General features: G+C 39.8%; 1 protein-coding gene across 12 annotated transcripts in view; it reads right to left on the reverse strand.

The window, feature by feature from the left end:
- The window catches only part of dctn1b (dynactin 1b), a 32686-nt gene that overhangs the window by 10083 nt on the left and 7106 nt on the right, over positions 1-15497 (reverse strand). For 3 of the 12 annotated variants that reach the window (XM_026339061.1, XM_026339051.1, XM_026339053.1), the window contains exons 3-11: positions 14095-14173; positions 11803-11834; positions 10149-10169; positions 4820-4837; positions 2596-2616; positions 1639-1815; positions 1206-1229; positions 572-769; positions 90-294 (exon numbers count right to left, since the gene is read on the reverse strand). In XM_026339061.1, coding sequence (XP_026194846.1) covers positions 90-294; positions 572-769; positions 1206-1229; positions 1639-1815; positions 2596-2616; positions 4820-4837; positions 10149-10169; positions 11803-11834; positions 14095-14173 — 775 coding nt within the window. Of the gene's footprint in view, positions 1-89; positions 295-571; positions 770-1205; positions 1230-1638; positions 1816-2595; positions 2617-4819; positions 5203-10148; positions 10170-11802; positions 11835-14094; positions 14174-15497 lie in introns of those variants that run through there. The other 9 variants (XM_026339052.1, XM_026339057.1, XM_026339054.1 and 6 more) reach the window with 9 other exon arrangements.

Raw genomic sequence — 15497 nt, forward strand, 5'->3', positions numbered from 1 at the left:
AAATGTTGTTAGTAAAGTTAAAAAGTACAGGGTTGGGGATTCTTTGGTCTCCACACACACAGGTTTGATGAAGTTTTACTTTGTCGTACCTTTCTCCTCGATCTCGTGCTTGAGGATCTCCAGGTCCATGGTGAGCTCGTCGACTTTCTCCTTCAGAGAGTCGACCTCCAGCTGCAGAGACTCAGCTCTCTCCTCTGCCATCTCCTTATCCAGCGTGGCCATCTCGATCGCATCCGCAGTGTCCGACATCTCCTCCATGTAATGCTCCTTCGCCTCCAGGGCTTCTTTGGCCTCCTACACATACAGATAAATTCAGCTATATAAAACCTGGTTTGTCCATGTAGTCTTTAAAACTTGATGTTTAAAACTTGATGTTATTTGTTTTCAGTTAATTTATTATTTGTGTTTTTTAAAGTCAGTGTTTCACTTAAAAACGGTTAAATTCAGAAAGTATTCACACACACACACACACTCTCTATATCTCTAAAGCAAGTCGCCCACGAGGCTTTCTGATCAAATATCCGTGTCAGACAGCTCCCTCCCATGTAACGAATAGCATCCCTCTCCTTACCCTCTTAGCTTCTTTGAGCTGTTTCTGCAGCTCAGCCTGCTGCTCCTGCATCTTGGTTTTCCACTCCTGCAGCTGCTCCAGCTGGATCTTGTGTTTCTCCAGCTCTTTCAGTTTGGCTTTGTCCTCCGTCCGCTTCATCTTCAGCGTCTCCAGCTTCTCCTCCAGGTCCTTCACCTGAGCACGGAGAGCCTCCTCCTCCTGGATGAGGGACATATGGAAAAGACAGGATAAGAGGAAATCACCTTTAACAGACACCTTTTATTGCAGCTCCCTGACATGTTTTTATTATTTCTTATTGAATAATTAAAGCGACATAAAAAACATTAAGAAGTCTCTTAATATAACTGGCCATGCAGAGAATTCACCTGTGGAGAGAAGAAAGTCACACCCACATGCATTTTTAGGGAGCACACCTGTACATTATAATATGTGCTTTTACAGTACATATATCATTTAACAGCAGGAGATTTTAATTATATCCTGCAGGAAATGTGATTCTAGCAAAGAAAATGTCCATGAACTGAGACAAAACCATTTCACACAGCAATTAAAGACCAGGAGTCACACCTTTCACGGGGGTGTTAAAATGTTAGTGAGAGAAAAACAACACCTCAGTCACACCACATCACTACACCTGTGTTTCCATAGTGACAGCCTCCTGAGGAGATAAAATACAAGACTGATTATATCCACCTTTAAATAAACACCAGCTGACTTTTACAAAATATTACCGTGAGAATGTGACATTTAGATACAAGTCATGGACATGTTGTTGATTGTAATCCAGATCCCACCTGTGAGCTCTTCATGATTAATGAAGAGCTCACCGAAAACTACTGATGCAAATCTAGTAACAGTCTTAATCAAGCTTCATTAAACTGTACTCCAGAGTTAATCACGATGATCGATTACGCATTTGTCTCATTACAGAGTGGTAAAGTTCACCAGCTGGTAAAGTTCACCAGTTACTTTTGATGAATACAGTATGTTTATTTCAGTATCAAGCAGCCTTTCCTTCCTCACACAGTCGTGTAAACTGTAGCGTGATGCTTTGAGCTGACACTCACCTTGCTGGGGACGGGGGCCGGAGGGTTTCCAGGCGAGTGGAGGGTGGGGATGACTGGAGCAGCCAGGGGTGTCTGTGCCGGGGTGCTGGGCTCGCTGCTGCTCATCTCTCCAGCAGAGGCTGAGGCCGAGCCGGATGCCGCCCCCTTCCCTCCGGTGCCTGCAGTTCGGCTGGGCTGCTGAAGAAACAGAAACAATAATGAGATTTAAAATTTAAAAAAAAGGAATAAAAATGTGGGTAAAAAGCCAAAAAGGATGAAATATGATTAGAAATAAATGTGATGGATGTGATGATTGCCAAAGTGGAGGTCCCTCCTCTCTTTGGTGATGATCTTAGTTTTAATCTTATTCTAAATGTGATGTTCACCCTGATGATATCGATGATTGAATGTCCGTGTAAACAATCATGTACTGCTCAACCAGAACACAAGCTAACTTACGCCATTCACTTCCTATGATTACAGGTTAGTTTCCAGGCTAACCAGCTGTTTCTTTAAGATTAACTAAGCTGCCGTCTCTCAGATTAAAAATGATAATTTATTAATAAAATCAAATTTAGCCAATTCAAAACTGTTGTTTGACTAATTCAAACAAATGGACAGAACTGAATGAAAGCAACAAGGGAAACTTCAGTATAAGGCAAAAAGTAAATGTCAAGTCTGAACAAACACTTATACTATAAAAATATAAATGCTTTAGTTTTATAATATAATAATGACACTAAATCAAACCGAACCACATAAAATTGGGTAAGGTGACAGTAAACTGTAGAAACATCCTGATGATACTAACCAAAACCAAAATCTAATGGATTTGCTGTAATATCTGGTGAGGTATCCTTCACCACTGACTTGGCAACAAACAAAAATCGTTGCACAAAGTGAAACAATGATCACACACCTAAATAATGCAAGTGGATAAAAATGGGGATTCCTGACGATGCTGAAAACTGAGCTCACCTTGGGCCTTCTGGCCGTGGTCTGAGGAGGAGAGGGAGGAGGAAAGAAAGGAGACGAGGGGGCAGGATGAGGCCAAAGGGCAGCAGAAGAGGAGAGAGGAAGAGGAGGGAAGGGAAGGAAACAAACAGCCAAGGGTTAGTGACTGAAGGCAAACTTCATTTTAAACAGGAAATCACACAGCAAAGGACAAAATGGGTTGATGAAACTGATACAACTCTAAACTCTCCTGGATGTTTGTGTCCAGAAAAGTACAACAAAAGACGTCTCCTGTGAATCTATTATCATGTAACCTCCCTACATACAGTATCCTCTGCTTTCTTTCCCTCCAGTCAGTCTCAGTGCCTCATCTCTCTCCACCATGTGACCAAACCACCCAGTAGCAACATGGACACAGTGGCTGGTACGGACGCTGTGGCCTAAATGACTACATTGTGTCTCAGAGGACACAGCAGATCCGGTTCATCTGAGCCGACTTCTGTTAAGCTGTGCTCATACTGGAGACTACGCTGGGATAATAGCTTGTTATCCTGCTTCAGGGTGTGTTTTACACATGCAAACTGCATGAGAGGATTTCGGATGACGTGTGAAGGAAACTTATGAAACTAATTTCTGTAACTTCTCAACAGCAGATCTGAGTTAAATTATTATAATTAATCAGACATTAATATGCTTCCAAGTAAAAATCCATCTGTTGAGGTTTATTTTGATGAGTTAACTTGTATTTAAAGATTCAAATGAATTCTAATTGAATGCACTTCAATGTGCAAGGCTGCAACGACATAATGATTACCTTCATTACTGATCAATGCCAGTTGTTTTCTCAGTAATTTGTTTATTCCATGAAATCCCAGGCCCCAAAAAGTGCATGTTTTTTCATTTGTGTAGCTGGAACCAACAAATATTTGGCTGTTTATAATGAATCTGATGAAAAAGTACTAAAGCACAAATGAATTCCCATTAAACTGTGTCTGTATTATAATCCATTATTTGTGATAATAGGTACTTTAGCTGTTTGGAGGAAATGTAAAAGTCAAAATATGTGAAGAATGTATGTACCTGTACAATAAATATATTAATATATTGATAAAATAATGTAAGAAACTTACTGCTTATTAATCTGTTAATAAAGATAATTGGATATAATTAAAAGTACTGGACAGAGGAGACTGGCCTGTTTCCTAAAATACTTTCACACTGAGGCCGATCTATGATGACTATTGTGATATTTGTACAGATAGTTAACATTAACTCTCTGTTAACATTTAACTCAGGTCTGCGCTGATGTTTTTGTCGATGTCCTACACTTCTTACAGTCTTTTCTCTTTTATCCTGCACCCTTCACTTTGCACGCCAACTCTGTCCCTCTGCTTCAGTTTGGGCACCACCATCTCCTTGGCGAGTTATCGTCCTTGATTGGATTAGAGACGGACCATTCAGCAGAAATTAGCCCTAGCTAACAGCTGTACCAAATAAGAGCTGACAGCCCTCTTAAGCCACTGTGTCGTGTTGTAGACACGAGAACGAGCTCTACTAAAATAACATCAGTCTGTTTTCTACATCTGCAAACAAGACTGAAATAATCTGATTCTTCCCTGATGGGAGACACTGGCCTCACAAAACACTGTGGGAAGCATGACTTCTGCATGATGAGGCCAAATAAAAGATAAACGCTGAGAAATAAACTCCACAGAAATACAAAAAGCTACAGCACACGCACACTCACTTAGCAGATCAGCTAGCTAAAATGAAATGCACTCTACTCCAGCAGCCCTGCAATAAATCCTCTCATTGTGAAGCTCTTAATGTTCAGTTTTTGTTCACATTTTTCCAGCAGCACAAACTGCAGCTTCGAAAATGATCCCACAGTTCAATGAACACTGCTCTGAAACAGTTTCAACAAAAACTGAAATCTAACATGTTCATAAAGGAGGATTTGTTGCAGTACTGCTGTATTAGACTGCACTGATTTAGTACCTAATAAACTGCCAACAAAGTGAAATAATTCAGCAAAAAGGCGGTTTGAATTAGCAAAAATAAACACTGACAAAAAGACCGAAAAGAAGCACAGCTATGCTGCAGGGACACTTCCCACCAAACAAAATGGGAGGAAATTAAACTTCCAAGCTTGACCTTAAGAGCAGCTCTGCCAATAAAATAAATGGGAAGTGACAACAACAAACAGCTACATCCCAACATAAACGGTCGATCATATGGAGTTCTGTACCTTCCGGGGTGCAGGAGTCTGTCTCATCATATTTGCAAGAGAAGAAGACACAGTCACAGAGAAACACACACAAACACACACACAGGTGATAAAACAGGTAAAGATGCTCAATCCACAGAGGTTTAGGAGAGAGAGACAGGCAGCTCAAGCCGAACAGTCAGCGAGACAGGCAGCTGCAGTGGTGCAAATGGCCGCGGCGATTTTTTCCCAGGCTCCCCCTCCCTGCCTCCGTCCGTCCCTTGCTCCTGCTATCGTCCTCCTTTACGTCCTCTCTCTCAGCGTCTCTCATAATCCATCTGCCGGAGCCTCGGTTGGTGCCTCGCTTCCCTTTCAGCTACGACTGGCGCTCCTGCATCTCGCTGCCTCTGACCTGCTACTGTTCACAGGAGACGCCTCTCCTCTCCTCTCCTCCCTCTTCCTCCCCCATCTCTCACCCTCCCTCTCCTCTTCTCGCTCTGCTTATTGTGATTTTCCAGCCCAGCCAATGCCCTGCTCCTGCATTACATCACTGTGCACCCGCCCTCCCTCCCTCCTTCCCCACTCTCACTGCTGCTCACCCACTCATCATCACCTCTACCACAGACAGACAGGAAGGGATGGGTGAGACAGTGTGTGTCTGTGTGAGGCTGTGATTGGGGACAGACGGAGGAGGGTGGGGTTGTAAACAGAGGTGAGAGGGGAAAATGAGCAGCAACAACTGATGCAAGCCTCTCCTGTCTCCTAGCAACATTCACAGATCCCTCCTATGGGCTCATCAAAACGAGGCTGACAAAACCAGAGGGGGACCTGGATCTGGGTTTAAAAAAAACACAAGGTGCGTGTCATCATACGCTGACAGATACGATTTTAAGATAGTCCAACGACCTTTGTGTAAGTTGCTGTTTGGAGGTGAGCATCTTCTCTCTGAAGTTTATTCATCATTAGTAATAGGACTGTTCCAAATCCAACACAGGAAATAGTGTCCAAAATGTTGTTATTAATACCCATCATTAACTCATAAGAACCCAGACCCATTTCCACTGAAAGGGAAATTATGTGGGATATGACACAAACCAAACAGACCACGTGGAACTCATTTCTTAAAGTGTTGGTGACACCCAACAGACCCTAATTACACCTGGGTAAAAACACATACTCCACTTAAACAACAAGGCATCTAGTACTCCATGTTGCATGCTGCGCTGCCGGACAGGACACAGTTTAAATAAAAAAAGAACATAAATGCAAATGCAAATCTGTAATCCGGTGTACATGCCGAAATGTAAGGAGTATGGAACATGTATAAATCAGGACGTCCTCAAAGAACAACATGGACTAGAGAGGGGAGATGCATCAAACCCTGGACACACACATGATTCCTGTTAGGATAAGTTCACTGTGAGTTCGGTCTCTTCATGTAATTTGTTAAAAATAATAAGAGATACTAAGAGCAGAGGTACCACGGTCATGGTTTGACAATAACAATAACTTCATCATTCATTGTAGTTTACCACCGTTATCCAGTAAATAGCACAGAAAAATGTTGGATGGGTGACAAACCTCTTTTACTTAACACTATAATAAATTAGTTCCATAGTGGTTATTTGTTCTAATAAAAGAGAACACGACTCCCTGACATACATCCGATATCATGACAGTCAGAATCAAGTTGTCGTAAGAACAGTTTTTAGTGTAAGACATTGATTTAATAGGTCGGTTCAATCCTAAACAGGCAGCAGCCATTTGAGTAGCTATTGTAAAATGCTCCTTAGCTCCACTAATCTCTCTCAGCACCAACTGCTCAGCAGGAAGTGAGAGGAATCTAAGAGGATTAATTCAGTGGGATACTCTGATTAACTCAGAGCTTTAAACCCAAAATACTTTCACACTATGGGAATGAAAATGGGAAGAAGTGGGAGTGTTTCTGTTCAAGGTTAATAAAGAAGCTGATAATAAAAGAAATATATTAAGATGTGTTACTACAAAGATTGAAGACGTACTACAGAGTACAGGCTGCTGAACCAGAAAGAGAAACAGTTTATGTATCCATTACAGAGAAGCTGAGGGAAATCTGTCCTGTTGAAATATTAAACATCTCTCTCTGTAACCCCCCGTTTCTCTCCAGTCTCAGAGCGGAGTGGACGTCCTCTAATGTGAAGGAGCGAGAGAGAAAGACGGGCAAGCAGGCAGACAGACAGACAGATGGGATGGGTGGGGATGTATCAAGTTGCTGCTTTCCCAGCAGACACAGGGAGAATCGCTGCCTCCAGCGGGACAAGAGCGATAAAATTACTTTCCAGGAAGCATTAACGCAAAATAACCCAACACGCTCAGCTTAAGGCAAAATGCACTTTCCTCCATTCTTTAAAAACAACCTTCTGTGCATGTTTTAGTTTAAACTTAGAACAATAGTTTGACTATGAGTTAGATCAATACAGGATTTTAAGACTATTTGAGCCTTTTGAACACAATTTAAAACCTAATTTATATCCATGTTGCGGAAATTCAGAAATTCACAACATTTGTTGACTGTTTTTAAGCTGCGGTAAAGTTCACATCATCCCAGCTTCTGATAGTGATGTGGAGATGATCTGTGTGTCTGAACTATAAGTATAAGTGACGTCTCCTTCCATATAAACAACGTTTGTGTTTAAAGTGGTGTCCTGTTTCCCCACAGAGGTGCGGAGACCATCTGTGAATGAAGATTAGACCTCGTCCTCTAGATTTACCCCAGACGAGGAACCCTGTAGGCTGCACTAGTTTGTTAAAGGTAAACATTTCACCAAAAACACATTAAAGCTAAAATAAGTGAACTTTACATTCAATTAAAGAGTAATTTTTAAGACCTATCAAAATCTAATTCAAGACATTTTAAAGGCCTAAAATTCTGCTTTTTGAATTTTAGATATTTGAAGCCACAGAAACCCTGTAATACCACTCTGATATCTGTTCAGTAAATATTAAAATTGATGTTTTTACCTTTGGGGAGAGACTGGCTAGCTGTTTCCTACGCTTCCAGTCTTTATGCTAAGCTAAGCTAACCAGCTGCAGCTTCTTATTCTCTTTACCAAAATAAAGTTGTATAAATCTTACTCATCTTACTCTCAGCAACTAAACAAATAAGCACAAATATTCCTTTAATATCAAATATTCTACAGATGTCAAGGAAACTAAATATGATTAATAGACCATTTATCCTCATTACAACAAACCCAATGATTTTCTATTTACCTAAATGCAAATCAAAACAAACCCAAGCTGAGGATTTGCCATGCAAATTAATATTTAAAAACTCCCATCACATCAGCGGAGGTCTTTCTCTTAGAGCAGCTCGTAGACAGGAGAATGGAAGTGATAATGACACCATACAGTATTAATTTTGTTGTAAATATGATGTGTACTTTATACTGGTATAGAGGACAAGAAGATAAAGACAACTGCATTTAGAAAATAACTAACTCTTATATTATTATATTATTTTGACTAACATCATGAATTCATTTGATTTCCACAGGGGCTCTTTCCTCAATTTTTCCTGCATGTTCTGAAACCTCAGTTATATCTGGACTCCATGACTGAACATTTGAAAGCCTCCTGGTTCAGACTAATCTGAGCTCCTAATGCTGAAAGTCAGCTTGCTGAGGAGGAGACGCAGTACAACAGACGATAAAGTAGAACCGAGCTGACAGGAAATCCATACTTTGCAGGCAGGAGGGCGGCTGATTTCACCTTGGTCACAATCTGACATTTTCTACAGCGCAGCGAAGGAACGCCTGCATATACAGTATGACTCAGCAGAGGATGATTGTTAAAGAGCACTGGACTGTCAGCGTGAACTCTACCATGAATGCCTGGGTGGGGAAATGATATTTTCATATTGCCTTCTTGGATGTCTGCTCAGTTCAACCGAGATATCACGGACACCAACATGAAGCTCAGATACATCTAGTACAAAGGAAAAGGCGACTATGGGACAGAAAAACAACCAGCTAAATAACAAAAACAAGGAGCGGAGGGTAAACACCCAGAAATCCACCATCATCAAGCTATTCTTGTTTTTATTTATAGAAAGAAGAGCACAAGACGTCTCAACTGATCTTCATCCATTTTGAGTCCCTATTCATCCAAACTTGTGAAGTCTAACTCACTGATATTTAACAGTAGAGCGTAAGATTTGATTAGACACAGGCACCAAACTCGAGCTGCAGTTAACGAGTCCATAACAAGCTTTATGATTAAAGGATAGGTTCACAATTTTTTAAATGTGTCTTACTATCATACTTAGGAATCTACATGAACACTGAAACAGATGTTTTCTTACATCGTTCGTTTTTGATGCAACTTTATTGAAAGTATTTAATATTAATAAAATCTTTATCTGAACCTTATATAAAGCTTCACTTGTCTGAGTTAATCAAACCAAGAAGGTATCTTCCAAAGTTTGTCTTGTACATCTAGATGACATTCTTGAAAGCTTGTGTTTGTGATTCTCTGTTTTCTATTTGCAATTTTGCACAAAAACAAAAACTTTAAAAAATGTTATATTAAATTATTCTTTTTAACTACAGATAAACCACCCATGTGCCCATTCGAAATGGATGAGAATTAATAATTACAGCTAGGAAAATCTTGAACCTATGTGAACCCAATCTTGAACTAAATAATCTCATATCATATATAAAAAAGTGACATCTTGGTTGTTTAGTCTGAGAAAAGTATCCTCACATTATAAGATGAAGACATTTTCTGCACTTTCTGAAAATTGATATGTCTGTTAATAGCATGTGTGTCAGTAACACTTATGGAAAAGGTCGTAAATACCAAACTGCTTCTGGCTGCACTTTTCTGGCCATTAACACAATCTCCAAAAACCTCTCCAAGTCTCTTAGGGAACCTACTGTAGCTTCACAGTCACTACATCCACATGGAATTAATGGGTGCTCCTACTTAAACGCCAATAAATTATTGGTTATTTATTGTTACTGAGGTTTGATCAGAAAAATCGAAGCAGAAATTGGGAAATGATTATTAAAATGTGTTAGTGGGACACAGAGAGTTGTCTACTGAGATAAGAAAGTAATTTTTCCATTTCACAGTGACCAAAGCATGACATATGGAGAGATGACAGAGGTCAGGTGGATGTGGCACTAAGTAGAACATAGTCTCCCCATGTAAACAGAGACGTTTAGTAACAAGACGAAGTATGGCGGCGTGGTGAGCTGCAAGGGATGATGGGTACACTGGGGGTGAAGCCCTGACGTCATGCAGCAGCGCGGCCATTCAGAGACACGATTACCACGTTATCATCATAACATTACCACTGTACCGAGGTTAGAGAAACATGCACCACCTTTTTGGGCTTCACTCCTCGCTGCGTGGTGGAAGGAAAGAAGGGAAGGAGAGGAGGGAAGGAAGGAAGGGTGAAGGTTATAGTTCAAGTCATGCTGGAGGTGACGGGGAGTGTAGTGAGTCGGTGCTCTCTGATGGTGGGCTACACGTCAGTCAAATATACAGCACAGTATATTTTCATCATCTTTATCTCACTCAGACACCTTAATTCTCATTTTCACACACAAATAAAATCTTCATGGTAGGACTGAGAGTTGCTTACTTTTTAAAGATATTGCTTAAAACATTCACTGAGATATAGTTTGAATGTGTTTTGAGAGAAGAAAAGAGATTAAAAAAAATAAGACTGCATTTTAAATACACAAAATATGCCAACCACATCTTGTGTATCATAGCTTAACCTCAACATGAACTGTCTGTTGTGGATATATAACAAGAAAAATGTGTCATGGCTGCTGTTACTTACTCACTCGCAGTAGATTTCTTTTTCTATATTTGTGAAATTACATATAAAAAATACTTTGTTTTAATTGAACGTTGCATTCACACCCAGTAAAGGCTGCTAGAACGAACTGTGGTGTCAGTGAACTACTCTGTGGTGTGAGAACACAAACAAAAATAATCATCTGTACCTTCTCCTTCTGCACATTTTAATGAAAACATCTAATGTTTCACTCTTTGACATGTCGCCAAAAATATTATAGATAAATAATATTATTAGATATTATATGTTATTTCTATTATGGCTACAGCTCCTAAAGTGTTTGAACAAATGAACTGCATATTTGAATGCAGGCCACTTCACCTTAATACCAACAAGGTTGTTAAAATAATCACAGAAAGTTTTTCTAATTGTTGTACATAGCAAAAAAAAATCATGTGTCAAATCATCAGCCATTACAACACACTAACATTTATGGGTAAACATCCCCCTCTGCTGGTCAGACAATTTGATAAAAATAAGGTATTATTTCAGATTATTTAAAGAAATTATTTCTGTTTCTACTATTTCTGACTTCTTTAAGAAACTCTGATTTCCTGTGTTTTAAATATTCAATCATTTTGGGAGGTAAATATTAGTTTTTCAGATTATTATGAAAGAGGGAAAAAACATTACTTGGCTGTGAAGCCTTCAATCATTGTGCAGAAATACCTTAAAGAAGAACTGTGCACATTATTTATAAAATTTGAATTTAATTGATATCACTTCTCTTATTTGTTGTAAATGGCAGCAATTAAATTTTCAGTAATTCTCCTTTTGACTGCATTAAAGTTGCACATTGAGCAAAATAAATATTTTTAATAATTACATTTTAAAAAAATACTAAAAATGAAAAAGCTGTTATTAAATTTTGCTCGTTCCCACACATTTTCTCTTAACTTAGAAAAATGTTTTTTTATAGCCAAGTCAGTCTGAAACAGCCGAGCAGGCGTTGTCCTGTGCAGCCCTTTTTATCCTCCTGATAGTCAACAGGAACACACAGTGTTTACTTTAGATATTACCGGGTTTGCCAGTGTGTGTTGAAGTATGTGGGTTAGTGTGCATAGATGTGTGTGTCAGTAGCGTGAGGGTGTGACCAGGTGCCTGTTGTCATATCTGCTGCCGATTTCCTGCTGTGCAGATGAGAGTCACAGTGCAGCGTTATCTGACTTACCAGTTTACTGGACTTGGGCGTCTCCAGGATCTCTAAAGAGATAAAAGAGAAACAAAGAGCGTGAGAGACAAATTCCCAAATCATTATCAGTACTTAACGAGGCATAAAATCCCACACAGGTCCTGGTACGAGGAGGACAAAGTCAACACAGCTGTAAGAGACGCTGTCCACAAACATCTCTTTATGTATAGGTTACAGTATATAGAGTAAACTACTGTCACTTTAATTTAACATGTCATCTCAATAAGGATCCTAATAGAATTTTAATTTCAAGTCTGATATGAATGCTGTAACATAAAGAGCAGCAGCTCCAGATAAACCTGCACAAAAGGACATTGTTCTGGCTTCTAAGATCACTATAATCGTTTATTTACTCGGTTGTTGGAAGGTAAAGCCACGAGAAAATGGTGAAAATACAATTTAGGAAATGACAAATACAGTAACGCTGCAAAATAAAAGATATTTAACGATCATCTGAAATCGTGTACAAAACATAACCACATGCTCAAGACATTCCTCCTCCTGTAATAATAAGAGAGGGTGAAGATGAAGTTGAATGAGCAGCTTTATCAGCTCATAAAGGTACTTAACCAAGATTACAAGATCTGTATCCACATTGTGCAGGCAGAAAGAACTGAAGTCATTCCCCCTAATGAGTCTAAAACAGGCAGGATTTATTCAGCAAAGACACAAGGTAATATTCAGTGAATGTTACATGTGATGTAAACTTCAGGTAGGACTGTTGAGCCTTAGTGAGCTGAAAAACCTTTGCCAGCAGGACATCATGCTGCTTGGAGATGGTCTTCTCTCTTTAACCTTTAACATATTTTACAATCTCTGATTCTCTACTTTGCTATCTCTGGTCCAGAGAGTGGTTACTATTCTCTGTTTAAACAGGCTGAACATGTTTACTCCATGGTGCTCCAGAGACAGGTGCAAACATTAATTCTCTCTGAATTGTTTTTAGGAATCATCTTTCTGTCCTAAATTTGCTGCAGAGAACCATTTAAGACCACTGTGGGGTTTTTTTCTTCCATTTGTTGCCAGGTAACTTCTGAATTAAGTCTAATTTTAGTTGCCTGTTCTTGAAATAGATATCCTTCAATATTGCCCAAAAAGAGCCAAGTGTTTCACCACTTTAACCTCCCCCTTCCTGCAACAGGAATTGGACATGCACTGAATACAATGCACCAACCACCCCCCTGAAAGTGGTGCAGCAGCAGTGAGGCACAGTTATAGAAACATGCTCCATCCTCCAGAAGATAAAACATCTCAACATCGTGAGCCCACCTAAAACTATTGACACCTCGTGTTGAAAGTAGAACAGTTAATTATTACCATTTATTATCTTTTAAACCCACAACACATAGTTCCTAACTACCCCACCTGAAGTCCTCCACCCCTCTGGAAGGTTACAAAACAGGCGCAGACATCTGACCCCTCCTGAAGTTGCAGCATTCAGTATAATATTCTGGAAACCTGATATTTCCTCTGCTCTCTGCCGGCTTTACATTAAGAAAGAAACACAGTGTCTATCTAGAAGGCACCAAAGCCTCTGGGGTGTTTAGGAACAGTAGAGGGTGCAGGTCATCAAAAGCTCTCTGAGCCAAATAGCTTTTAATAGTATTTCAAATTGCTGGTGGCTTAAAAACAAAATAAAAACTGAGGTATGAGCCAAACAGTGGAGCAAGAATCGTGGTCTGAACTGAACCATGGATTTGGAGAATCATTACAACCCTAGATCAGGCTGGACGGGGCTCAGGAGGTACAGCAGGTTGTCCACTATTCACAAAGACTATTGTCCACTAATTCGTGATTTACTATTCTAAACAGGTGTGTACAGTTGTGGGAGCAGATGTCTTCAAAGGGAAGGGTGCCCCCTGAAGCTGCATGTACACAGAGCCGAGGTTTTAGTGCTACACCGCTACTGCAGCATCATTAAACAAACGGCGATGGCCAATCATCTGCACACACCTGACACTATTTCTCGACTGTTTGATGAGGTAATAAAACCTGTGTCCTGAAAGTTGGACTTAAGAGCCTCGACACTACATCAGCTGAAATTGTGTTGTGTTTCTATTTGTTTCTTTACATTAAAATAATCAATTAATAATACCAATACACGTTGTGTTCAGCATGCATGTACCTAAGGGATATTTTATTTCTGAAAAGGTCAGCATGAACAAAATGATAACACTCTGCAGAATAATGACAAAAAGGACAAAACCATAAAACCATCGAAGAGTGTGTGTGTGTGTGTGTGTGTGTGTGTGTGTGTGTGTGTGTCCTCACCTCGTTTGGGAACCCTGCCAGTGCCGGGCTCAGGTGTTTCTGGAGACGTCGTGTCCGCCCCATCGTCAACAAGCTGGATCTGACAGAAAAACAGTGAGAGACAGTTTTATGTCTTCCAGAACATCACTGGCTTTAACTGTCCAAATCTTTTATTCATCAGCAGAAGTGGCAGAAAGACGGTGACAGATGTTAAACTGGAAGCCACAAACAAAACTGGCTTGTTTACTCGACTGTGGCACTCTCACAGTAAGATGTAATTTTCCTTGGTGTCCATAGCAACTTTTACAACCGCACCACAGGAACAGTCGAGGTCAGCCAGTGTGCGACGTAATGAAGAGGATTACTAATAGAACACCTATTCAACACTGCAGCTGACTAACTAGGTAACTAACATAACTTCTCTTGTTATACTGTAGTGTTCATTTCATCTATAAAAACTTTGATGAAATATATTTGTTGATGACCAATTTTTCATGACAAACATGAGCCTAAAGCTAAAAAAACATATAAGGTAAAATCAGCACTTTGACGCAACATTAACGAATAAAACCAGAAAGTGAAAGACAGAGGAGTGATCATGAACTTAAACTGTTTTCATGGTGAACCAGTCACAAACTTTACCAACTTTAAGTCATTAGAAGTGTAGATTAACTACTACTGTTGGTTGAATACATTAAATAGCTTGACAGACCACTCCTTTCTAGGGGTTTAACAGTTCCAAAATCAAGGATGTATGACACAAATGTCCACAGTCGAGTTGTGTCGAGCCACCACCCACCTCCCACATAATAACAGAGCTTGATGTAACGTCTGGAATCTGATATTTCTTGTCCTAAGAGGACCCATCACTTGCTTTGTTTGCAGTTTTTACATGAACAAACTAACACTGTGTCAATATTGAATGCTTTGCATGAGCGGCCTGTCAGCTTCAGCTCTGGTGAGGCGTTCAGGGACAGTTCAGAGTGAAGTGCAGCATATCTCACCAATGCTCCGCCCTACTGCTGACAGCCATGTGCAATCTTTACAGTACTTTTATACTCGTATTGTACTTCCTTAAAATACAATTTCTTACTTTTTATTTTGACCAATTTAGCTACATATTTATTTTATGTTTTCTCTTATACTGTTCTAACGATCTGAAGCAAGCTTCAAATTACTAGACCTGTGTAATGCTAATAATAACAAAAAGCCTGAGTCAATAGAAAATGTGGGCACCGTGTAGACAGCGATGAAAAATCTCAACCCCCACAAATCCAGTGCATCAAACAAAAGACAAACAAAATATTGGAGGCCATGAAACATAAAGAACTAAACAACACAGAGATAGATTCAGACTTCAGAACAGCGTGGAGAGGTATTCTCTGCATTAGGTTCTGAAGCCACTAACACGTTTACAACAGCCT

Source organism: Anabas testudineus, chromosome 22 (assembly GCF_900324465.2).
Source record: "Anabas testudineus chromosome 22, fAnaTes1.2, whole genome shotgun sequence".
In the NCBI taxonomy this organism is placed as follows: Eukaryota; Metazoa; Chordata; class Actinopteri; order Anabantiformes; family Anabantidae; genus Anabas; species Anabas testudineus.